Source organism: Salminus brasiliensis, chromosome 7, assembly GCF_030463535.1.
Source record: "Salminus brasiliensis chromosome 7, fSalBra1.hap2, whole genome shotgun sequence".
Classification (NCBI taxonomy): domain Eukaryota; kingdom Metazoa; phylum Chordata; class Actinopteri; order Characiformes; family Bryconidae; genus Salminus; species Salminus brasiliensis.
Genome location: NC_132884.1, coordinates 28,771,677 through 28,795,995, shown reverse-complemented (window position 1 = coordinate 28,795,995; position 24,319 = coordinate 28,771,677). Strand labels below are relative to the sequence as shown.

General features: G+C 39.4%; 2 protein-coding genes across 4 annotated transcripts in view; one reads left to right on the top strand and one right to left on the bottom strand.

Moving 5' to 3' along the window:
- Positions 1 to 1,554: 1,554 nt before the first annotated feature.
- LOC140560189 (thiol S-methyltransferase TMT1B-like) lies at positions 1,555 to 5,214 on the bottom strand. Its single transcript, XM_072684450.1, has 3 exons — positions 4,652 to 5,214; positions 4,091 to 4,176; positions 1,555 to 2,392 (listed from the first exon to the last, which is right to left on the bottom strand). Exons 1-3 carry the CDS (start codon positions 5,144 to 5,146, stop codon positions 2,245 to 2,247), a joined length of 729 nt encoding a protein of 242 aa, XP_072540551.1. The 5' UTR covers positions 5,147 to 5,214; the 3' UTR covers positions 1,555 to 2,244.
- A 5,568-nt stretch (positions 5,215 to 10,782) lies between these two features.
- The window catches only part of scn8ab (sodium channel, voltage gated, type VIII, alpha subunit b), a 67,055-nt gene continuing 53,518 nt past the window's right edge, over positions 10,783 to 24,319 (top strand). For 2 of the 3 annotated variants that reach the window (XM_072684449.1, XM_072684447.1), the window contains exons 1-2: positions 10,783 to 10,919; positions 20,493 to 20,830. In XM_072684449.1, the coding sequence (XP_072540550.1) occupies positions 20,549 to 20,830 (282 nt within the window). In that variant the 5' untranslated portion in view covers positions 10,783 to 10,919; positions 20,493 to 20,548. Of the gene's footprint in view, positions 10,920 to 12,867; positions 13,060 to 20,492; positions 20,831 to 24,319 lie in introns of those variants that run through there. The other variant, XM_072684448.1, reaches the window with a different exon arrangement.

Sequence of the window (24,319 nt, the reverse complement as noted above, 5' to 3'; positions counted from 1 at the left end):
GACATTGAATGCTTTTCCAAAAATCATTCAAATAAATAAATATAAATAAAAAGCAATAATCTTTAAAGCATTTTAGTTTTATTTCTGTTCATCACAGCACACTTCTGTTACATTGTGTCATTGGGTTCTCATACAATCACTGTGGGGGAAGCTGCCATTGTATTATTCACATTCTGGAAAGTACTATGATTTATAGTACTAACTACAAATTGGAATTTGTTTATTATAAAGAAAGTTCTGGACTTTAACTGTAGAAACCAGTGAGTACAGTAGCCAATCAGTACGTTACTATTTATTAATAGAAGTAGTAAAAGTAGATATTTAAAAATACTTGAGTAAGAGAAACAAAGAAAGAGCAAGTTACTTCATGTGTTTGTAAAGCCCTAAACATCTGCAAGTGTAACAGTCCTAAAGACAACAACTAAGTCTCAGCAATGTGACTGATATAAATGAACACATGTATGGAAAGAACTAATGTACTCTTGCCTTTACAAAGAGGAGAGATCAGAGTTTTAGTTACGATTTTTACTTAAACCCCTAGCTTGACCTGGTCTGTATCTTACTCATACACCTCTGAGAAGGCTGATGTTTCACCACAAGGGGGAGATATTAGCTTTCTTCTCAGTCAAAGACAGTGCAACTCAAATAACAAAAAAACATATTTGCTGCTAGTTACAAATTATAAAACTGCTGAAAAATTTAAACTCTGATAAACACAATTGATAACTACCTTATTTCAAATATGAAGAGAAGGAACATCTAACAAAAACATTAGCATTAGATTTTGTTTAAGTGGGATTCAATGACGGTTTAGCCGCTCCTCAACATTGCTCCAGCCCTGCGGTCTGAAGTGGGTTAGGGTTATCTCCATGTTGTCGTTTTCCACTTTTTGCTTTTAATCTGGCAGTTGCCCTTTACAGTGTGTCAGATGTTTATGAATAAACCAACAGAAATGAAGGAATGGATTCTCATGTAACGTAGCCATTTGGACAATACAAGGTCTTTGCACATTATGGTCATGGTAAATTAATTTACTCATCACATAAGATCACATGTGAATATCATTGACATGTGCGTTACTTAAAGCAAAAGCTTTATTGTGGCTCAGATATTTTCATGACACTTCCTTCACATGGACACGGACCTCTCAAAAAATAATTGTTTTAGCCCAGAACTCACAGTATTGGACACACATGTGTGCATTGGATTTATTTCCCTGTATTTTTCAAATGAAAAGTAAAGTAAAACATCTCTCAGATCTTCTAGATCAGCAATAATTCACAATACATTACTATAAACAGGTGCTCACAAGGCTATATTATTACTTTGTGCCATGTATTGCTAATTTGTTTTTTAAACCATGGGTGCCCTCTTTTCATTTCTAAGGCCATCCTTGGCATGCGTTGGCAAGTGGTATTAGCATGCTATTATTCTTGTTCTTGTGAATGTTTAATAGGCCTTTTAGCTACTTCTACTATGAAATGTGCAGGTACAAAATCTGACTTTTATTCATTTCATTGCCCTTATTATTTCACACGTGTGCAATAGTAATGGTTGATTTTATGCTCCTTTTATTGCCAGTAATTTTAGAACTAGTACTTGACTTATAATAAAGACAATAGTATTTCACTGTGCTAGCTCTTACTGTTATTAACATGTTGCATTTATAACGTATATATATATATTTTAAATTAAAGTTCATTTTATTTATACATGAAACATTTAAACATAAACATTTACTGCTTGAACCCTTGCTACCTTTGACAAATGCTCTGTGATCTCTTGTGACCATCTAACACAGCACTATGCAAAGCAAACAAAGCACAGCATTCTGATTAAGATCATATTTGTGTTTAGTGCTTTGCTGCAGCACTTGTTTGGAAAAGCTCACATTACACCTCCACTGCACTAGATGGCAGTGTAGCATTTCATCATCTCTCAAACACCCATACTGGTCACTTCAGAGATAATGTGATGGTAAACTCTGGTGCAGTATGTAAGATATTATAAATGCATATTTCATGCAAGGTTAATAAGGGCACTACATTTTTTACAAATGTCATGAAATATTATACCTCAGCTGTGGATTTACATATCGGCCACACCAACGCCTTCATTTAAAAAGAAAATCTTACAATTTACAAACAAAGAAGTACATTACACAGTCTAATTGGATTATAGTAACAAAATGTATAAAAATATATATCTGAATTCATGTCGTAGGTCTGACTGGTTGTGCTGGCATTACTTCACAGCGTAGCCAACGATGTGTGGTCTGATGAGAAAGAAAAGTGGGGCCTGGAAGTGGCGTAGCTGCAAGTCAGAGAAACCAGCTTCTTCCAGGTGCTTCCATGTAGCACGAGTGGTCTCACAACCATCACCGAAGTAGTATCTACAACACACAACCAGACCATGCATCACATCCATACATGCATCCCCAGAAACAACAGTATCAAAGTCAAAGCCATCCTGTACAAACACTTGACTAGTGTGTGTGTGTGTGTTTTTTCCTACACAGAGATATGACCGCTCTAATCAGGGGTTAACCTGGGATTTGGAAGATAGGGAGTCTCACTACTTTTATAGTGTAGGAACACTATAGAGCATTTGTATTATTTGTAGTATTATTGAAAATTTGTATTATTATACTCTGTTAAATTAGCGGTTAGTGGATGTGTGTGTGTGTGTGTGTGGGGGGGGGGGGGTCTTAAATGCATTTTATTGTTTAATTTGAGTCACTAATCTTCTCCACAGAGGGCTGCATGTGGCATGTAATCAGGTATCATTTAAGGTTCATTTAAGCTAAGCAGAAGCACTCCTAATTCTCTTGTTTAATCTGTGAGTTTAAGTGGTTAAACATTTACAAAGAGTTCTCCCACTTGGTTGGAACGAGAACCTGTAACCAGGTTTGTGGAGAAGACCGTTGCAATATGCAGTTCCAAGCATTTTTAGTTATTACAATGTGATGTTTGTGTGAAACATCAGAATTACACTAATTGGCTATCAAATTTAATAAAAACTGGTATAAAGACATGGTTAATTTAACTACCTTATTAAAGGACATCGTAACTGGCTTACCTAATGTTACAGTAAGGAAGGAAACAACTAATCAAAAACATCCCTAGTGTTCACCAACCCTCCACCTGGAGATCCATCTTCCCCATAGTATTCACCTTTAAATCAACTGACTTAATCAACTCACTTAATTCTGTTACTCAAATATTCCAAGGTAGAAATTAGATGGATCAGGTAGGATTGGTTGGGTTAGGGGCTAAATTTTGCAGCAAGGTAGGTTTCCAGGAGCAGGGTTGGTGATCAATTGAGTAGAGGATGTGTCTAATAAAATAAGTAAAGTAGTAAGTGCAGTGTAATTAGTAAGCGTGTACTTAACGGCTACGGCAAATTGTCTATAGCAACAGACTCGCTGGCTAGTATTAAACTTGTATACCTACAAAGGGTCTCTACATTTTCACCTGATAAAATGGAGAGTAAGTGTAGGTACAGGATAAATGTACCTAATAATCTTAATGTAAACTAAAAGTGGCTGAGCTCCACTTTGACCCAATACAAGCCCTGCTTACAGACTATTTTTAGAGTTGCAAAATCCCCTTAAGGAGCTACAGAACTGATCTTTGGTGCAAAGGAAGAATGTACAGTATTGTTGAACTGAATAAGACACTTTAGCACATTATTTATATATGGGTTAATTATATGGCTAATATTCTTCTATGGACAAGTAGTAAAGGTCTAATAATGGGGTGCATAAAGATATTGAATGTTAAGATTAAGGATTAAAGCTCTTTTGAGAGTCTCAGACAGGTCATATTTGTGGAAATCACTGTCAGCAACCAACTAGATAACCAGGAGCATCTGATCAGGGTAAAGTTGAAGGGGTTGTACTATGCACACAGTCAACCTTACAAATTATAGGGATGCCATTTTGGAGGCTTACCCCATTCTCAAAAATCGAACCGAATCTTGACCACAATGAAAATCATCAAAACTAAAGTATGTGTGTATAGTTACAGCCCTGAATGGTACTGTGTGTATTATGACACTTATTGCAGTTGTGCATGTATGTGTTCAGTACACAAAAGGCTGAAAAACATGCTGAAAGAAGTATATCCAGGTTGAGGGGTCCGCTTCCACATGCTCCAAGAAGAAGAACGCTCCACCCTGTAAAACAAAACAGTAAGGTTACTGTGGGTGCCTTATTGCCATGGTCCTACTCTCCACTATATATATATATATATATATATATATATATATATATATATATATATACACACACGCATACATATATACACACACGCATACATATACACACACATATACATGTATATATACATATATATATATATATATATATATATATATATATATATATATATATGTGTGTATATATGTATGCGTGTGTGTATATATATATATATATATATATATATATATATATATATAGCTTTATATATAAAGCTTTTTTGTAATACAATTGATGTATGTTTTTTTTATATTATAACTGCATCTGAGTGCATGTAAATTAGCCTACATTGCTCACGAAATTTCTGCAAACATCCTAATAGGAGTACAGTGTACACAGAAAACTGAGCCTCTAAATAGCAAGTTTTTACATAATGCGCAACAGTCTGCTTACCGGTCTTAGGACTCTTTTGGCCTCCTGGATAACCTTGGGGGTGTTTTTAACCGAGCACAGGACCAGTGTACACACCACCACGTCCACAGAGTTGTCCTCCACGACCCTCAGGTCCTCTCCGGGCGCCACCACGAAGTTCTCGTACACCAGGTGGTCGTTCTTGTCCATGCTCTTCTGCAGATAACTCTTGAAGTGAGGGTTGGGGTCGGTGCAGGTGACCCTGCAACCGGTTGGGTAGTGCGGAAAATTGGCACCGGTGCCACAGCCCACCTCCAGCAGGCGCAGCGGCCCCCCACGCGGGGAGAAGCGCGGCAGCTCGCGGAACAGCTCGCGCTTCTTCTCGTTCATCTTGCTGTTGTACGAGAAGCTAATGTTGTACATGAGGACGGGGAACACGCGTTTGTAGAATCGGTACAGGCCCAGCAGTTCCGCCACCTGCAGAGGCAGGGTGAGGATTTTCAGCACCAAAGTGCAGACATGCATTAAAATCGACATCTTGCTCTCCAAAAGGAGAAAAACTACACACACGCGCCCACTTTGCCAACACTAATAAACACGCAGACTTCCGGGTACAAATGAAAGAGGAGGAGGAGCGTGAGGATGCCACCAATCAGCAGGCTAGCACTGCAAAAAAGGCGCTAATGCTCCGCCCACTGTGCTGTTTGGCTTGTGGTTCATACTTTCACATGTTTCTGTATTAACACACATATTTGTGTTTTATTTCACCGATACTGTCGTGATTCTTATCGTACGCATCCTTTCATGGGTGAAATGGTTGGATTAAGTTGTGTGTAGGGCTGATTTCTGTGTCCTAAAGTATATAACACTGACGCTATATCCGTGTGTTGTTAAGGATTAGCCACGCTAATGAACAGACACTCAGACAGGGCGTCAGAGATGGGTTAATCCGGTCTTGTTCAGACTGTAAAATGTCATGCAGTCAATTTTCTGCTTTACTGCTTCTACTATATCAGACTTTAGTTTCATGATGATGACAAGCTCTTGTTTATTTAATTACTACTTACAATGTTTCTGGTTTACTTATGACTGTATTCCAGAACTGTATTTGTATCTGTTAAAGCCTAAATGTATTCTTCTTATAATAATAATAATAAGAATACATTTAGCACTTATGCTGTAAACAAACTGGATCTTTTTACAGTTGGGTCATATGGATCAGTGTTGCTGATAGATGACAATGTATCCAAATAACAATCCCTGGCATCCTTGCTGATTTTGTCTTTCTATGGGTATCTTCTCCAGTTTTATTTTTGTTCAACGCAAACAACATAGGCTATATATAAGTAATGCATATATAAATATATAGTATTGCTTCTACTTTCACTGGACCGCTCACTGTAACAGTACCTCCAAAATTACGCCCTGATGATGAACAGTTAACATGTGACAAAGGCTGACTGATGAGACGCAAACTGAAAGAAATTAGAAAAGGTAAGAAATTATTGTCAGTAATCTAGTCATGTAAACAGCATACTCTGATTTCTTAGATTGAGTCCTAGAAATCTGTTAAACAGAGGATTTTAGCTCAGTAATCAGATTTCTCAGTGCATGTATACACCTACTCTGATTTCTTCTGGAACATGCATGTAAATATAACCGGAGACAGTCGTTCAAAAGCTCATCTCTGTCTTTGCAGGGATATTGAGCATGCATATTGAGCATGCATTAGCATGCAGCATTGGAGTAGCTGCAACATTGCATACTATTAGAAACAATAAAAAACATATTACATTAAATTACAATTACATTAAAACATATCTATATTTGCCAGTAAAGTGGGTCCATGTTTACAAAAAGCCATGGCAGGAAGTTCACATCACATATTTCTGTGTGATTACTGACAAAATTATGCATGTAAACACACTGTATGATTTTGGTTTTGGACTTTTTTGTTTTTGTATTTTTTAAGGTACAAATGCTACATAATGCTGCTTTAACCCACTGAAGCCATTATTGTTCCGTTGTTAATCCTAATGCAGAAATGACTATTTGGCAATCATTTGCTTGAACATATCTTGTGGAATCCCTACGGGTTCGGTTGTTGGCTCTATGAAACTGCTGAGAGTGGAGACTTGATGTGTGGGCTTACATGCAGGGTCTAAGGGGTTAAGAAAATGTTCACTAAAGAACCTGACAAACATTAGCATACCTGCCTCACATAGAGCTAATTTTTTTTGGTTGGATTTATAACAGCAGTAACCATGTCAACCATGTCAACCCTGACCTCCTTTTGATTGGTGATTGGACAGACGTGTGGGGGTGTGACGAACAAGAAAGACAGACCAGTCAGGATGAAAGATGAAGAATATCTGGAAGAACAAAATGCATGTATTTATATTTTGAGGAAGGTGTATAAATTCTCTTAGTATTATATCTTCACTGTTAGATCACAACCTTGTATGTCCAAAATAGCAACTTTACATGAGAAGGCAAAATATTTCTTAACTTGGAAGTTAATGGAAGTCAGTGTAAAGATATTTTACTACAAGTCATGTATGAGCATTTCTATTGGTCCATTAATCATGATATTCCAAAACAATATAGAGAACAGCTGCCAGATTTACATCATGTCAAAACATGTTTTTCTGGCAGCGATAACATTTGAATAATTTACTAATTTAAATAATCAGAGCTGCAGGGGCTCTATATAGCACTGAAAAAAAGTTTTTCTCATAACAAACGTGAAACACTTATTAGAACCCTTTATATAGAACCCTTTTCAAAAAGATCAAGGCGAATGTTTTGCACCTGCCACACAGTTCATTCACACAACATATGCAGATTTTTATTATCTGCAAAAAATACAAATTCATGTGTTTATATTAATTAATACTTGTGTCACAATTGCAGAACAGTCCTTAAGCTTAAGACTTTTTAAAATGTGTTTTATGAAATGTGTTTTATGGTTATGTGAAACATCACTTACAAATTGTATTACACAGTCCCTTAACTTTATCAGACTAAATATCAATAAAATATCAGTGAATCATCTCTAACTTCAGATAAGAGCTATGCAATTCATTGATGCACTTCATATCCATTCTTAATCACACATGCTCTTGCTGTTAAAACATTCCTGGACAGCTGTACACTTGTACATCATGTTTGCATGCTGAGAAATACAGAACTGACGTCTGAGGAAGCAGCATGTGGACTGAGGCAGTAGAGTAGTTGTACAGGATTCTAGGATTTAACGCAGTGTTAAGCTTGGTTTTTGCCAAAGTCCACAAGCAGTGGAGACTTTTGATACGTTTGTGCACACAGTGAGTATAATTGTGTTTTCGTTGTGAGGAGCATGTGGCCTGTCCGTCATCATTTGTGCAACACTCGATGTGGGAAGTATAATCCAGAACTGTACGCGGTTCTTGCAAGAGGTCTCGAGGATCTCCACCAAAGTTACATAGTGCATTAGCAGCATTCTGGACCTGACACACATTGACAATGACAGAGACGCCATTCTTCCTTTTAGGTTGCAACATAATGTTGCTTTAAGTGTAACTTTTTCAAACTGATTGAGATTCCTCTGGTTCTTTGCAAATAAACCAATGAGCTAACTTTCCCTTGAAAAAGTTTTTGAGCACCCAAGATTCCCAAGACACCGTATAAATTGCTTGACTGTAAAAGAACCATCCAACCAAGGGAAACAGCTACTCTTAAAATTGTTTAACCCCCATTGCAAATTAGGTTAATAAGCATAATTTCAGCTGTTTGCAATAAACCAATCATACAAGACTCATTTAAATAGCTCAACACAGCTAAGTGCTTTCTCCATATTCAGCACAAATTGTCACTTATAATGACGACTGCAGTCTAAGAACTCTTTTATCACAAGTGTCTTCTGTACTTAGTAGAGCACCATTTTGCTGTTAAGACCTGCTGGAAATGTGAGGCATAGACAGACACCAGCTTCTGGCAGTATTCCTGAGGAATATTAGCCCATTCTTCATGGGCAATAGCCTCCAGTTCACTAATATTCTTGGGCTTGCGTGCTGCAACCGCCCTCTTCAAAAAACCCACCAAATATTTTCTGTGAGGTTAAAATCAGGCGACTGTGATGACCACTTCAGAACCGTCTAGGACTTCTTCTGAAACCAAGCCTTGTTGGACTTTGCTATGGGATCATTGTCCTGTTGAAAGGTTCAATGATGCCCAAGCTTCAGCTTCCTCACAAAAGGCATTACATTCTCCTAGGATTTCCTGATTTCCCAGATTTGAAGAAGGCAGAAACTGCAGAAGTCATTACCGTGGCATTTGTGTTGGATTTGGAGAAAGCACTTGTTCTATTAGTTGTTTTGAGCTTTTTAAATTGTTTGATTGGTTTGGTGCATACAGCTGAATGTTTGTCAATTCTGCTAATCAAATTTGCAATGGGGGTTGAATTATTTCAAGCACAACTGTTGGTCTGTATCCCACCTTTGTTTTAAAATCTCTGGGCAGCACATTAAGGGTCATGAGGACACAAGGGTTATAATAAGGCAGGGGTCTCTCTGCTTAAATACACCTTGTTCAACTCATCTGCTTATTACCATGCTTAGTAATTGTTTTAGAAAAAAATACGCTGGAGTCCGGCCCCCCAGAACCAGTGTTCAAGACCCCTGTAATAAGGACTATAACAAGCTTAATCTGGGAGCACATTGTGGTGGAAAGGTCATGATAAGCATTTTAATAGCTTTACCTTAGATGGCCTCCAGACATTTATATGAGGACATCGCATTTCAGCTCCCCTGTGCATATCCACTATTGTATCAACTTAGAACTGCTGTTCTCAAATATGGACAGATTGTTCTGCTGTCTGTAGTACAACAGCCACCATGGCTACGGATAACATAATCAGGTAAACTGAATAATATGGTGTAAAACAAACAAAAAAAAAATGACATTATTTACAATTTTGGGACATATCAAATTTCTGTTCCATACCTCTCTAGTAAATTAGCTTATTGATTAGTAGTGTGGGAGTTCACTGACTGGTTAGGTGTGCTGAGAAAGACCAGCACTAGTTTTCCAGAAAAATTATATGCGTTTAGGGCTGTAATCATTACAACTACAATCTGCACTCAAGTATAATTGCTACTTTTTTTTCATAGGGTTATGTGAACATCATTAATCCACTCCATAATACTGTATACTTCAATAATATTTTAGTAGATATCACCCAACCTAGACCTGTCTTTTACTAGAAGCGTATACAAACACATACATTGTACAAAACACTGCATAGACATAGCATACAAACACAGTTATGCTAATAAGTGTGATCATACTGTTGATTTTAATAGCCATATTCAACTTACCATCATATAATATCTCCCTAAACATTGTATAGCTGCATAACTACCATATTATGTATTTATGTACAGCACTGTATTGGAGAAACTGCTGCACTCTCAAACACCCCCATCGCCATCATCTCCCCTAACTCTTTCATGAAAGTTTAAAACTTGTTTACATCTTAGTATAAATTTCTCTAAACACACTCTCTCCCAGTAAGGAGGATTACACCTACAATTCTTTTGGAAAACTGGGCCTTCTTTATATTGACTGCATAAATAGTAGGCTATACATGCATTCTTCATGTTGTAGTGATGTGATGTGACTCAGTATGACTTATTATTCAGCATATTCCATTATGCAGAATGATAAGATCCCTCCTAATGCACTCTAAATAGTTACTAATACATTATATGAATAGGTAGTAATTTTTATGCGGTTGTGTGTGTTATAGGCCCTTCTGAAAGTTTTCGGCTTGAAACTCGTTGACACTTTTGCAGATCTTTTCACACTCATGTCAGCTTCATGTTTTTCAGATCATTATGAAATGTTACAAGACAACAGCTTCTTGCTCAAGGATGCTTGTGGGTTCTTCAAAATTCCCTGCAGGTGCTGACTCCAGTTGCTAGTTAGTCCAACATATCGCAAGGAAATATTGAAAATGGACTAAACGCCAAAACCTGGGCCTTTAGGACGGCATGTACGTTTCAGTTCGTTCCAAATGACGGAAGCTTACTGTAATTTGACTCAGACGAGTACTGTATCCTGGCTTTTCCTTCCGTTGCTCCGGAAAGGGGTGCGTTTGTAGACGCTCCCTAAGAATCTGCTGAGAGTCATCAATTATGCAGGCTCGCCGCGCGCACTGGCCAGGAAGATAGAGCAGCAACAATATGGCGACATCCGCAGTTTCTCCCGGGTCCCTTCGACATCCTTAGCGACGCGACAACCTGTATGGATCTCTCTTAATGCGGGAAAAGTGAGTAGACTTTGTCCATTAATTGCGGGAACGGATGGATGCGTGTTGTTGCGGGGTGACCGCGAGCCGCGAGCCGCCTGTGCGCTTCTGCCGCAGAGCAGCATGTTTTCAGCGCGCGGAGATGTGCACAGGCTCGCTGCCAGGGAAGCGCAGAGAAACGCAGGAAGACGGCGAGGGCAGCGCGGTCGTGCTGTAGTGCATGCTGCGGTGCCGGTTAGGAGAGAGGGGGGATGCAGTGCGGATACCGGTGAACGGAGGGTGTTGGCCTTGGCGCCGGAGAAAGGACTGACATTAGCGCGTGCTGTGGAAATGTGCAATACGCATAGACGCAAGTCATACAGTGGGACAGGCAAAGTCAGGACGCCGCAAACTTTGGTGCTGGTCAAAACACTTTGCGCGTGGGGGGCTGAGGGGTGGGGCACGTGTCCGGTACGGAATGAAAGACGTGCATCACTTTGGCTTTGGTGTGATGCATGACACTGTTATGCAACGCAGTATCCCAAAAACTCTAATGTGGCAGCTCGCTTTTAAGACCCCCCTCCCATACGCACACACACACACACACACACACACACGCACACACGTACACATACACAATCATTCCTGCCTCCTGCATCCCTCCTCCCTTTCAGCCTCCCAGTCACCCTCGCCATACTTATTCGGGATGGGTTTTGTGTTGTGAAAACTAAGGCAGGTGAGGGGGGGGCGGCTTTCTGCCTGAGCTACCCCCCCCCACCCCCCCACTCCTCCCCCGCACCATCAAACCCCACCCGCTTCATACTGCGGGGTGAACGTGGGAGAGCCGGGTAGTGCACGGGTGTGGTGCTTTCTCAAGCCAAAATAAAGTCGTTGCTGTTCTGGTGTGCTCATGTCAAAGCGCACATGGAAGCTTTGCAGAAGCGACAGGCAAGCAGGCAGAGACACCCCCTCCCTTCCCCCTCTTCCTCCCTCCTTCCCTCCCTCCTCCTCCAGTAGCGTTGGGTGTTCTCTGTGATTGGCTAGTCGCAGATGTCTCGCAGCTTCACCGGCTGGGCTCGTGCCTCCCCTCCGCTCCACTGCAGTATTTTAGTCCAGAGGCTGTGGCCCACGCGCCGGAGCCTGTAGCCACACACACACACACACACACACACACACATACACACAAATAACTACACACCTGCTAGGGTCAGCGCTTTCCAACGACATGCTTAAGAAGTAGAAGCTCGTGAAATGTTACGATACACGCAAATGACCAGGCTGGGAATGTGGGAATGGGATGGGATTAGGAGGGTGCTTCAGGAAATCGGGGGGTTTGCAGACAGTTTTCAGAGGTGTGAAGTTTATGAACGCCAGGCAGGAACTTGTGCAGTCGTGTACTGTTATATAAAGCCCTATTTCTCCTGCCAGTGATGACGAGCGTTTCCCTGAATGACCCGTGGCTGGAGGCGCGCGCTGCTGGTTGCATATTCTCTCCCATTCATGAGCATTGGAGCACTGGAGCGCTGCACACGCTGTGGCAAAGCTGCTCACATTTTGCAGAGACTTAAAAAAAGCAGTTGTCTCCATTGGCAGCAGCTCGTTACGAGTAACGGTGAACGGGTTACGCGCGCTAGATGAGTGATTAACTCTATACTGAGTGCTTTAGGCTATTCTCTGCGCGGGATAAGAGGCTGACTCTACCACTCACCCCCCCCCCCTTCCTTTCCGTTGCTTCTCAATCGATTCACCCCCCCCCCCCTCCCTCCACCATCACCACCACCACCACCACCACCATCATCATCATCTCTCCTCAAGCTCTAAAGCTGAACGTTCACTTTCCATCTCCACTGCCGCCTGTGTACGGACTCCAATAGCCAACGAAGCACAACGATTACCAAGGTCCAACAACAGCGTTTTCCTTCTGCAGGACAAGCGCTGCGATGCTGCTGCTGTAACTCACTCATACAGTCTTTGGCCGCTCGGGAGGCGAGTCAGGCGACAACTAGATGGCATCTAGAAAGCTCCGGACCTGTTTAGCGCACTGATTTCAGCGCAAACACACACACACATCCTGTTCAGGTTGGTCGTGATAGGATAGAAACTCTAGGAGTATTCTGGAGTGTTTTCACATTTTGGATGCCCCCGGCACGACGGCGCGCGGGATTAACATTTGGGCGCACACGTGAGTAGCATGTAGCCCTGAATTTCTGCTCTGTGTTGGGGTTGCTTTTGTAACTACAGGCTGTATACATGTTAAAAACGATCCTGGTAAAAAAAAACAAAAAAAAAACCTTACAGTAAAGATTACGGTCGCAATCAGAGACTGGAGGAGCAGTCGGGGTCTGTCTGACCCAGCGTGTCGTTCATGTATCACCTTGAGCGGCGGTTCCTTTAACACGCCGTTCCTTCTGGATACAGAGGAAGGAGATTTAGAGGTTGGCACTGGCCCGTTTGTAACCTGAAACTGCTCGAGTATAGTCTCTTCCGTTTCGCATGGCTGTGTGGTCCTCGAGTGGTCCACAGGTTACTGATCTGCAGTAACGTAATCCTTATGTCTGAAAGGCCTGGTCCACACTGTCTGAGTAGTAGCCTATAGTGTACTTGATGGCTTGATGGCTTGTTACATCATTTAGGTCCTGTAAAAGCTAGCGAGAATTTCCTAGCCTGCCTACTCCTTATATAGATCACTACATAGGTCATGAAATAAGGGCTTCTAGTCTAGGCTGCAGCCAAAAAGGCATGCACTCAGGCACTTATTTGTGTTACATTATTCAAAATGGAACATTCACCAAGGCTATAGTCATGTCATCATTGCGACATTTGATGGGAAAATACTGTTCAAATCAGATTAAATCGAATGAAAGTTTATTAGTCACATACTAATAAAGTGGAATAGTGGAATGCTTTCATGACTGTCTGATCGTATGGGGAAAAAACAAGGTAGAAAGATGAGATGGGAAGAGTAGGAAACTATCTATCTATCTATCTATCTATCTCTCTCACTCTCTCTCGCTCTCTCTCTCTATAAATATATATATATGTGATGAGGGTAAGGTAGGAATTGAGGTATAAAGTGTGTTTTCAATTGCAGTACTGTGATAACGTTAATAATAGTAAGCTGGCAATAAATGTGTTATTTTTCTAATGAAATGCTGTCCTAACCCAGTGCATTTCACAACACTGCATTCAGTGTACACCCACTTGAACAGATTCGCAACTAAAGACGTGCACTGAAAAAATGGCACTGTCAGTTTTCATGGTTTTAATGTGACACAGTTGCAAATGAATCAAAAGGGTTACATGAACACCATTCTTTTCAAAACGAGTGAACTTAAGCAAAGCAGATGTGCTGATGTAACATGTGCTATTTATTTGCAACCATGTGTCATTTTGTTAAGTGTAGTCTACTGTCAGGGCTGGTCATTGTGACCACATTTACAGTTATCGTAATAAATTTCATTTATCACAGCGCTGTGTGTTAGTTATAGTTGTGGCATTTTTGGGGGGTTCTTTTTGGTCTTGTCCAGCTTAACCAACATCAAACAATATTGTACATTATGAACGTTTTCTAGAAGTATTGTGATATTATATTTACACCATATCACCCACCCCTAAATACTGTGCGTTTCACTGACCTGTAGTACAACTCGAATTGCTTGTTGGCTGTGAGTACTGAGTGTCTGATGGGCTAAAGTAACAGTAGCAGTACCCTTGGGCTTTCTTCAGGTCAGGTTTGTGCACAATAATAATAAGTGACAGAAGAATGAAGGGTGCCATGGTAGCATCCTCAAAAATCGTCAGAATGTAGGCTGCGTTTCTCGGCTGTAATCCAAGGATCCTTCTGATTGGAACAGCTTTTGATGACGTGGCGGTCTAGAAATGCAGCCCGTCTGGACCGCAGCCTAGCTTTTGGAATGCAGCTACTGTGCATCCAAGGTATTATGTGTACTATAGAGAAGATGTTTGGGGGGTTTGACTGTAGGCTTGTAGGTGTGGACTGAACACCTGGACAGTGGGAATTGTTGAGATGTATGACACTGTTTTGCAATGCTTGTTGAGTCAGTGCATTGGAGGGTCTGCAGAGTGCATGACTGCAAAGGTTGAAAAGCAGCATTGGACTATACAACTGATCTACTGATCAATAGGAAGGTGTTTGGGCCGAAGAGGCGCCATATGCTTTGTGTCATGTATAATTCAATTATTTCCTGAAATGGCTTGGCTACTGCATTGCTAAGCACAGCATTTTTCAGAGTGTATTTTGCTAGAAACTGCAATTGAAAATGCAGTACACAGGTCTTATTGAAACATAATGACTGTATCTACACTATATGTCCAAATGTTTGCAGACACCCTCTTCTAATTAATACATTCAGCTGCTTTACATTGTAACATTTGCTGACACAGCTGTCCCTAGTCCCTTTAGAGAAGTACTGCCAATAGAATAGGACTCTCTGGAGCAGATAAACAGCAATCTATTACAACTATGCCTAATGTCAGGTGTGGGCTAGAGGACGACCCCCCAGCACTGATCTGTGGAGCAATGGAACTGTGTTCCAAAAAAGCTTTTGGTAATTCAGCCTGTAATTTTCTCAGAGGAGGAGGGACAAAAACACTGAGCTGGATGGAAATAAAGTCAGAGAGGAGCACCTGTGAAAGAGGATTTCAAGACCTCATGCAAATTTAATTCCATCCTACTACTGCTAACTTAACTCAGTTTGGCTTCAACACACTAACATTTATAGCTCAAACTACCCAAAGAATTGCATATGCTAAAGCATGTGTATTTGTAGAACTGTGCTGAAATTGCCATGTAATAAATCACTATACACATTTTTGTGCTAGCATTAATGAACAGACTTATTTTGTATGGCATTAGCTGTGTTAGAGTAGTGAAAACACACCCAAAGTGTACAGAGCATGGGGTCCCAAGCAGTAGGATTGGGAACTCCTATATTAGGTATATCCACTTTTAAGCTGTGCATAGCGTATCTGGATATAGTCAAGGTGATTCCTCAGTTAGCTGTAGTAGTCTGTGCTGGGGTGTTTAGTCTGCTAGCTAAGGTATCTAAGCCAGCTACGAGTCCAATCATGGCAGAATTGGATGTATTTCGCCTTTCTGTTACTCCAACACCAGACACGGGTCGGTAGCTCAGCAGGATCTGTAGGATCTGTTGTTGGATCTGTAGCTGAGCTAGCTAGCTAAGCAGAGGCTAGCTTAGCGAGTGGACTACAGATCCAAAACCACAGAAATAAACTAAGTATGCACCGATACTCATATTTTCCTTTCGATGATGATCCCAGGTTTTCAATGATCTGCCGATGCTGAGTAGCGATACCAACTCTGACCAACACCTTTTCTAGTTTGTACTTTTTATATCTTATCCCAAATAACATACAATAAGCTTTAAAGAATGTATGGTTCTAGACATTTGGGCTAAACCCTGGATGTTTAAAACGTCTGGCTCCGCCCCTGTCTGAAATGTTGCTGTCTGAAATGATCATTCAGTAGCTTGTCCAGTATGGTAGGGTGGTGATCATCCAACATCTTGACCTCACTAACACTCTTTTTGCTAAATGCAATCAAATCTGATACCAACTCTGACCAACTAAATACTGGATAGATGGATATAAATCCTGATATTTATAGTTTTCTGATATTTATAGTTTTCCACTTTTTATAGGTTGTATTTTTTTTATATCTGATCCCAAATAAGATACAATAAGATGTAAAGAACAGCATTTACTGGTTGAGTAACTGCACATTTGAAAAGTTTCAGAGCTATGAAAAAATTAAAATTGCCACAGTGGAGAAACACGTGCAAGTAGGGAAGCATAATCTTGCTAAGCTTGAACAAACAACTTTTTAATTGGTGTTTAAATTTACATTTCAGAGCAGTGAAAAAAATTACAATTTGAAAACAAAGTACTTATGCAGAAATTCCACATCGTCTCTGTGTAAAACTTTAATGTGTGGCCTTTAAACAAGCTGCTTAATCTCAACCTTTGGTTTTAAAACCAAAAAAAAAAAAAAAAAAAAAAAACACCACATGGAGACAAAAGTGCTATAAATGTAAAAGTTCTATTAAATGTTCCATGAAAACTGGTTGTGTTTGGTTTCATAAAGTATGCAAACAAGAAAGAAAAAAAAAGTAGGGCATCAGCTTCATGGTATTGGGGCTCTCTATTTCTGATAGCGATACAGTGTGTAAGTGCCAGTATCGGTGCTGATATCGATACGGTATTGGTATCAGTACAACACTAAACCTAAAGCTAAAAACTTTCAAGCAAAATTCAGCTTTCTGTCCATCCAACAACAGACGCCTGATCAAAGTCATTATTGCCTAAACGTTTATAAGTAGGCTTTCTTGTTTTGTAGTGAGCAGATTGTTAACTTATAGTGAACTTGTTAAGTTATTACTGAATTTTAAATGGAAACATTGAGCATTTCTACTGGTCTACTCATCATGGTACATTTTGACATAGTTTAAAGAAAAAGTACCAAATCAAATTATGGAAAAATATAAAAATAGAGATACAAGGTTTTTGTGTCAATGGCCATATTTTACGCTATATGTTTCAATGTTTGTGGACACCCCTTCTAATGAATGCATCCAGCTACTTTAACTTGCATCAGTTGCTGACACAGAAATGCAAAACACACACTAGTTTGTCTAGTCTCTGTAGAGAAGTACTGCCAATAGAATAGGACTCTCTGGAGCAGGTAAACATGGATGTAATGACACTACGCCTAACACCATGCATGTGCTAGAGGCGTATATAGCTCCACAGTATTGAGCTGTGGAGTAGGGATAGTTACTTCAACAAAAGCAAAATAAACTCTTTTTTTGATACCTTGATTTTGGAAGAATCAATTAATGAGTAGGAGTCCTAATATTTATGTCTCTATTAGTATTAGTATTCTCTATTGTACTATTGGGTAACTAACTCTCTTTGGTTAGTGGAATGACAGTGGGTCATTTATGGATGTCATTTATTTCTATTATATTCATTGTTGAAAAACCAGAACACCTTTGTCCTTTGTGACTTTGAGGGAGCCACCTACACTGCATGACGTGCCTTAAAACTCTTGCTCATGTGTGCCTCATCAGTTAGCCATTGAGTCAGTCAGGGTCATTCACTGTTCTTGTCTGGTCCGGTGAAAACATGTGGCTGTCGCATCGAAACATGCAGCTTAAAGCCAGTTTTTTAGACAGTGCTGGAGATCTGAAGTTGGAATGATAATTTGTTGATTTGGGGATCATTTGTAAACAAAAAAGCGATCAACTGTTGATATAACGGATATATGTCTCTGTCTCTCTTATTCTTTGTTTCTGTCTCTGTCTCTCTCTCTCTCTCTGCCATTATCGCTTTCGTTTTCTCTGTCTCTCCTTCTTTCTGTGCCTTTGTCTCTCTCTGTCTGCTCTTTCTGTCTCTGCCTCTCTCTCTCTTTTGCACACACAGAGTGAGTTGAGTATCATTCTGCTTGGTCATCCACTTCTTAATGGATATAATGAAAGTGTGTGCGAGCGCATGAGACAGAAAGGGTTTGGGGGTGGGGCTTCGGAAGTAAGATTAATGGCTAGTGTTAAAATGTATTGCAGTTTGTGACTCATATATGAACAGAGTGAGCACATTGGTCTGAATGTGTGAATTTATCTGTTAGGACGTGTGTGAAGGTATAAACACACAAAAGGGGAAGGTTTTCTTTCTCTTCTTTACTTTTTTTTTATCTTTATCGGCTATTGTGCTATTGTACATGTTTCCGTAGAAAATGGCTACACTGTATGTCCAAATGTTTGTGGACACTCTAATAAAAGCATTCAGCTACTTTAAGTCACACCCATTGCCCGCACAGATATGCAGTTGCCTCTGTAGAAACGTATTGTCAATAGAATAGTTCTCTCTGAAACAAATAAACAGGAACCTATTGGCACCATGCCTAATGCCAGGTGTGAGCTAGTGGGGTACAAAGCCCCCCAACATTGAGCTGTAAAGCAGTGGAACTGTGTTCTCTGGAATGATGGTGCTCCATTCAGTACCTTTGGAATGGGTTTGAGGAGTTGAGGATGAGGTGAGGTGGTAATCATCCTACATCTTGACCTTACTAATATTCTTGTCGCTGAATGCAATCAAATTCTCATAGCAATGCTTCCAGCAAAAGTAAGATCAACTCTTTGTTAATAGTCTTGATTTTGAAAGAAACAGTACATGATCAGGCGTCCCAATACTTTTTTCCATATAGTGCCTTTGTTGTTTAGTAGTGGTTAGAAATGAAGTTTTGTATTGTTTTTTGTAGATTTTAGCATGTTTGCTATTTAAACAGGAGTTGTTTTTAATTTTTCTAATTTTACAGCAGGCCAGTGTCATTGTTCATGAAAGATGTTCATAAAAAGACAGATTTCTAAAATATTTTTTTTTAAATAATCAGAAGATAAACATGGAAATGTTTTTAAGAATTAATGTTAATGCTATTTTCTTATGTGGCCGTTTGTAATATAGCCATTGTTCTGCATTTTATATGTTAGAACAAACTTTAGACATTTATTATTAAAATGATTTCCATTATAATTCAGTGGAATGGAAAACGAAAGAAAAACATATTCAAAATCATAATAAATTTCTTACTTGTAAAAGAAGATGTGAAATGTATGGAAACGTTTTGCATTTGAAGAATCTTTTTTTTTGTAGATTCTTAAGACAATCTTAAAACATTCAAAAGACAGAATTCTCCAAAAAAAAAGAAGATGTAGTTTTCAACTCCCAAAAATTCTTAAGGCTCACATTGTTTCTTATGTAGCCATTTGTAAACCATTGTTCTGGATTTCATATGATATCATAAACTTTCCCCCCTCCACCTGTGCAATATTGCCAATGCCGCTGGTGGCAAAACAACCACAAAGCATGATATGTCCACCCCCAGGCTTCACAGATGGTATTCTATTCATGAAATGCACTTCCTTTTTCTTCAAGCATACTTCGCTGGTTGTGGCAAGACTTCTAGTTTGACTTCCAAAACTCACCTGGCTTCACTAGATTTTCTGTTTTATACTTCAAACGTTAAACTTTGCGTTGAGTTTATAGTTCAGGTTTCCGAATTATGACTCCTCCATTATAATTTTGTTTGTCCATGCAGTGCTGCACAGTCGAATGGTGCACCACCTTCTTGTCTTAGCTAAACTATCATGCAGTTTAGCGTGAAATACAATGTATTGTTTAAGTTCCTGCCCTTAACACCACCCATGAAGAGCCTTTGCTCCTTGTCAGTTTGTCACAGGTGGATTGCTTGCAGTTCAGATGCAGATTATTATGTGAAATATGCCCTGCTGTCTGAACACAGCCTTATTAAGAGAGAAAATTGGCATTAAGCAAAATGTGACAAATGGAAAGGTGTCCAGCCTATTATCCTTTAATATTGGGAACATTTTTTTTTTCAGAACCTTTCACAAAGGGTTCTCTATAGTAGCAAAAATCTGTTAGTTTGACTTTTTTTCTTTGACACTTTTTGTTTAGGCTATGGATGTTGTTTTATGAAATATAACATAATAGTAATAAATAACCCTTGATCTTCTCTTTTCCATGGTTTCTCTGTCTCTGCAACCCCCACCCCATCCTCAGAGCTCGCTGTCCTGGATGGCTTCTAAATAAAGAGGGCTCTGCTGCAGGATGACAATATGGCTGCGCCGCTGCTCGCACCCCCAGGCCCCGACAGCTTCAAGAGGTTCACCCGGGAGACTTTGGCCAACATCGAGAAGCGCATCGCCGAGGAGAAGAAAAAGAAACCTGTCAAACCCCGATCAGACAGCAGTCACCGCGATGATGACGACGACAGTGGCCCTAAGCCCAACAGCGATCTGGAGGCGGGGAAGAGTCTGCCCTTCATCTACGGGGACGTTCCTTCGGAAATGCTGGCAGTGCCTCTGGAGGACTTGGACCCCTTCTATTTGAACAAGAAAGTGAGTGAGCTATCAGTGCTTGCCTGTCCTGACACAATCCCTCTCCCTCCCTCCTTCCCTCCGTCCCTCCCCCCACAGGTGGAGGGGGTTTTACCGCATCATGTCTGCTGCAAAGTGAACAGAAGACCAATATGCAGCTCTGAGATCCTGGAGGAGAGAGAGAGAGAGTGAGAGAGAGAGAGAGAGAGAGAGAGAGAGAGAGAGAGAGAGAGAGGTGTGGAAAAATGGCTGCATGACTGATGGGCAGGGCAATAGTTGTTTTTTTTTTTTAAAAGAGCTTAATAGAACCTGGAAGAGAGTTCTGTATGTTGATTGGCTGCTGTTGTGAGTATGTGCTGAAATGAACATCGTGTTTCACTGTTTGGATTTTGACCAATTCTCTGGATCTGTAATTATGACTAATCCAAACATTGTAAGGCATTTGTGTGATATTAAGGATGTAACAGTGCACATCTTTTCAACTTTGATACAATTTTAAGGTCACAATGTGATTCTAGGGTAAAAAAACATATTTAAAAAAATGTTTTATGAGTTATGTTAGAGCAAAAGAATGTTAAAAAATCTTTTGAAATGATAAAGGATTCACCCATAATGCCTATATTAAATAATTGACAGTAATTTCCACAAAATAGAGTAAATGCGAGCCCATTTTACACCAGAAGAAGTGGGGCGCAGGCATTGTGCCGGAACACTTGTCATTTCACACACGGTCGCGACACAGGCTAGTGGTTTCAGTTTTTCCCGTGAGATGTATACATGCTACAGGCCTTTTTTGTCTGTGTTCTGCTTGCATAAACTTTATGCAGACTAAATTTGACTTAGCTTTTTTAAAATAATAGCGTTCTGTTGTGGAGCTTTCAGCCACTTGCTACTTTTAGCTCCAATGGAGCTGTTTGTAAGATGTTTATTGGCCTAGATTGTACATTTAGCAAGAATGCTACATATATAATACTGCAAATTCTGCATTGTGTGCTGTTTCCACCTACAAACTGCAGCAATGCCGTGCACGGCACACATAAAAAATCCTGATGCATATATTTGCACTTGATTCTGCCATGTTTCGTGACACGGGTCCAGTGTAAATGGCTTCATTGACTACCACAGGAGTGTATTGCATGTACTAGCGACACAGTTTTAAATTTCAAAAACCCATTTTTGACCTGATATAGAAATGTATTTATAAATGTATAATTTATAATTTATTAGAGTCGTTATGATACACTCAGCCCACAATTCGAATCTCGATACTGGTGTTTCATAGTATACTAATGAGACCAAATGTACTGAAAAAGGGGTTCCACTGGGGTCACACACACACACATACAAACAGACACGGTCCTAAAAGTGTCCAAAATTTACATATAAGTTCACTCACGGAATATCAGAATATTCAAGTTTTAATATGCTTTAGAAGCTTCCGTCTCTAATGAATGAAGACACAAGATCAAGGGGAGAGGGGCAAATGAAACAGAAATGCAGTAGAACATTTAAAGAAGTACATTTTTGTTCAAAACATGGTCACATTTATGCAAATATCCATTTTATGTTAATATGTACATCGTAAATAAAGATTTGAGTAGCCTAGGGTCTCCTAGTGGTATAGATACTAATTTGGCAAATTTCTGTTTTTGTGATATCCCTAATTCAAGGTGTAGATCTTTTTTAGTAATGCCATTAAATGAAACAATGAAAAGGACTACAGATGTACACTGGTATTGTGTTTGCTAATAGTATACTGTAGCCACTGGCTGTAGCCTCAGGCATTTCTATTGGTCTGTTCATCCAGAATTATTCACACAGTGTACAGAGCAGTTACAGGCCAGAGAAAACAAAAAACGGTCAAAAATGGAGATACATTTTTTTCATTGGACAGCAGCGATATGCTTTTCTGAATACACAACCTGTTCCCCTTAGTTTAATAAATTATTCTGTAAATTTATCAGTCTGTTCCCTAAGTTTAATAAATTTGTTCTGTCAATTTAATTAACCGTTCTCCTAATTTAACAGTTTGGTCCTTCAATTTAATAAATCTGTTCCATCAATTTAACATATATTTTCCCTCAATTGAATAAATTGTTCTAGCAATTTAATAAATAATTCTCATAGTTTAATAAATAAATAATCTGTGCCCTTAATTAAGTCCCTCAGTCTGTTTCCTTAAATTAGTAACTTGTTTCCCTTATTGAACAATCTGTTCCCTCAACTTAATAAAGTGTGACCTTAATTTAATGAATCATTCTCTCAATTTATTTGTGTTCTCATTTTATCATGCTCTCTCAATTAAACAATCAGTTCTCTCAATTGAATAAATCATTTCCTCAATTTAACAATTTGTTTTCTTTGTGTCTTTAAATTTAATAAATTGTTTCCTCAGTTCCTCAATTCCCTCACACTATAGTTAACCTGAAGGAACAATTTAATCAATTGAGGGAACGGATTGGTACATCTAAGGTGTGATTTATTAAATTGAGGCAAGAATTTATTCAATTAAAGAAATGGATTTATTAAATTGAGGGTTAATGCTAAATCTAGGATATGGTTTATTAAATAGAGGGAGCAATTTATTTAGTAGAGGAAGCGATTTATTTAATAATACCGGGAACGATTTGTTAAATTGAGGGAAGGATTTTAGTTGCTAAATATTATTTCAACCTTGATTTTTACTTCTATACTCCAGACCATTTCTCTCTCTCTTCTGTGTTGTGAAGTTTATACGTTGGTATGCGGTGCTAGCATAGCACGTTTCAGGTTGTCTTAACCCTTTGCATGATACTGCATTTATTTCTTGAGTTTAAAGTCAGAACAGGACTGAACAGGTAAGGTAGGATTTGTTAAAAGGAGGAGAAAATGATCTGTTCATTGCTCATGGCTAAACATAGCTGGGTTCATAAATCCTCGTAAGTATTTATGTGAACAACTGTAAGCATGGGTTTTGGGCTGCTGTAATACTTTGTGACATGCAGTAATAAAAGAGCATATTCTTTCAGTTTTTGAAAATTCTAAATGTTTGTGTGTAGCATTTCCTTTATTATTAAGACAAAGGCATTGTTTAATTTCCCTTGTTTTACTTTAAATGTAAACTTCAATACCATCGAAACAGAACCCCATAGAAACTGTAGGGAACTGTGATAGTTCGCCGGGCTCAGAGCAACTTGTGATTGTTTAGAGGGCATATTTGTCTGTTGCAGGGCCTTCTGTAATATCAGTATTTCACAGGCAAGTATATAGAAAGAAAAGAGCATGAATGATGAATGAACTTGCTGTGTGTGTGTGTGTGTGTGTGTGTGTGTGTGTAACATGTATTGTTTGTCATGCTGTGTGGTCTCAGAGGTGACTGGGTAACTGGGGTCCAGTCTACAGTTTGTGGTGGAGATTGTAATAGAATATGAGCTCTCTCTGGCTGAACTCAGCAAAATAAGAGATTTTCACAGATTTTTCCTTATTGTCCCTCTCTCACTCTTTCTCACTCTTTCTCACTCTTTCTGTCTA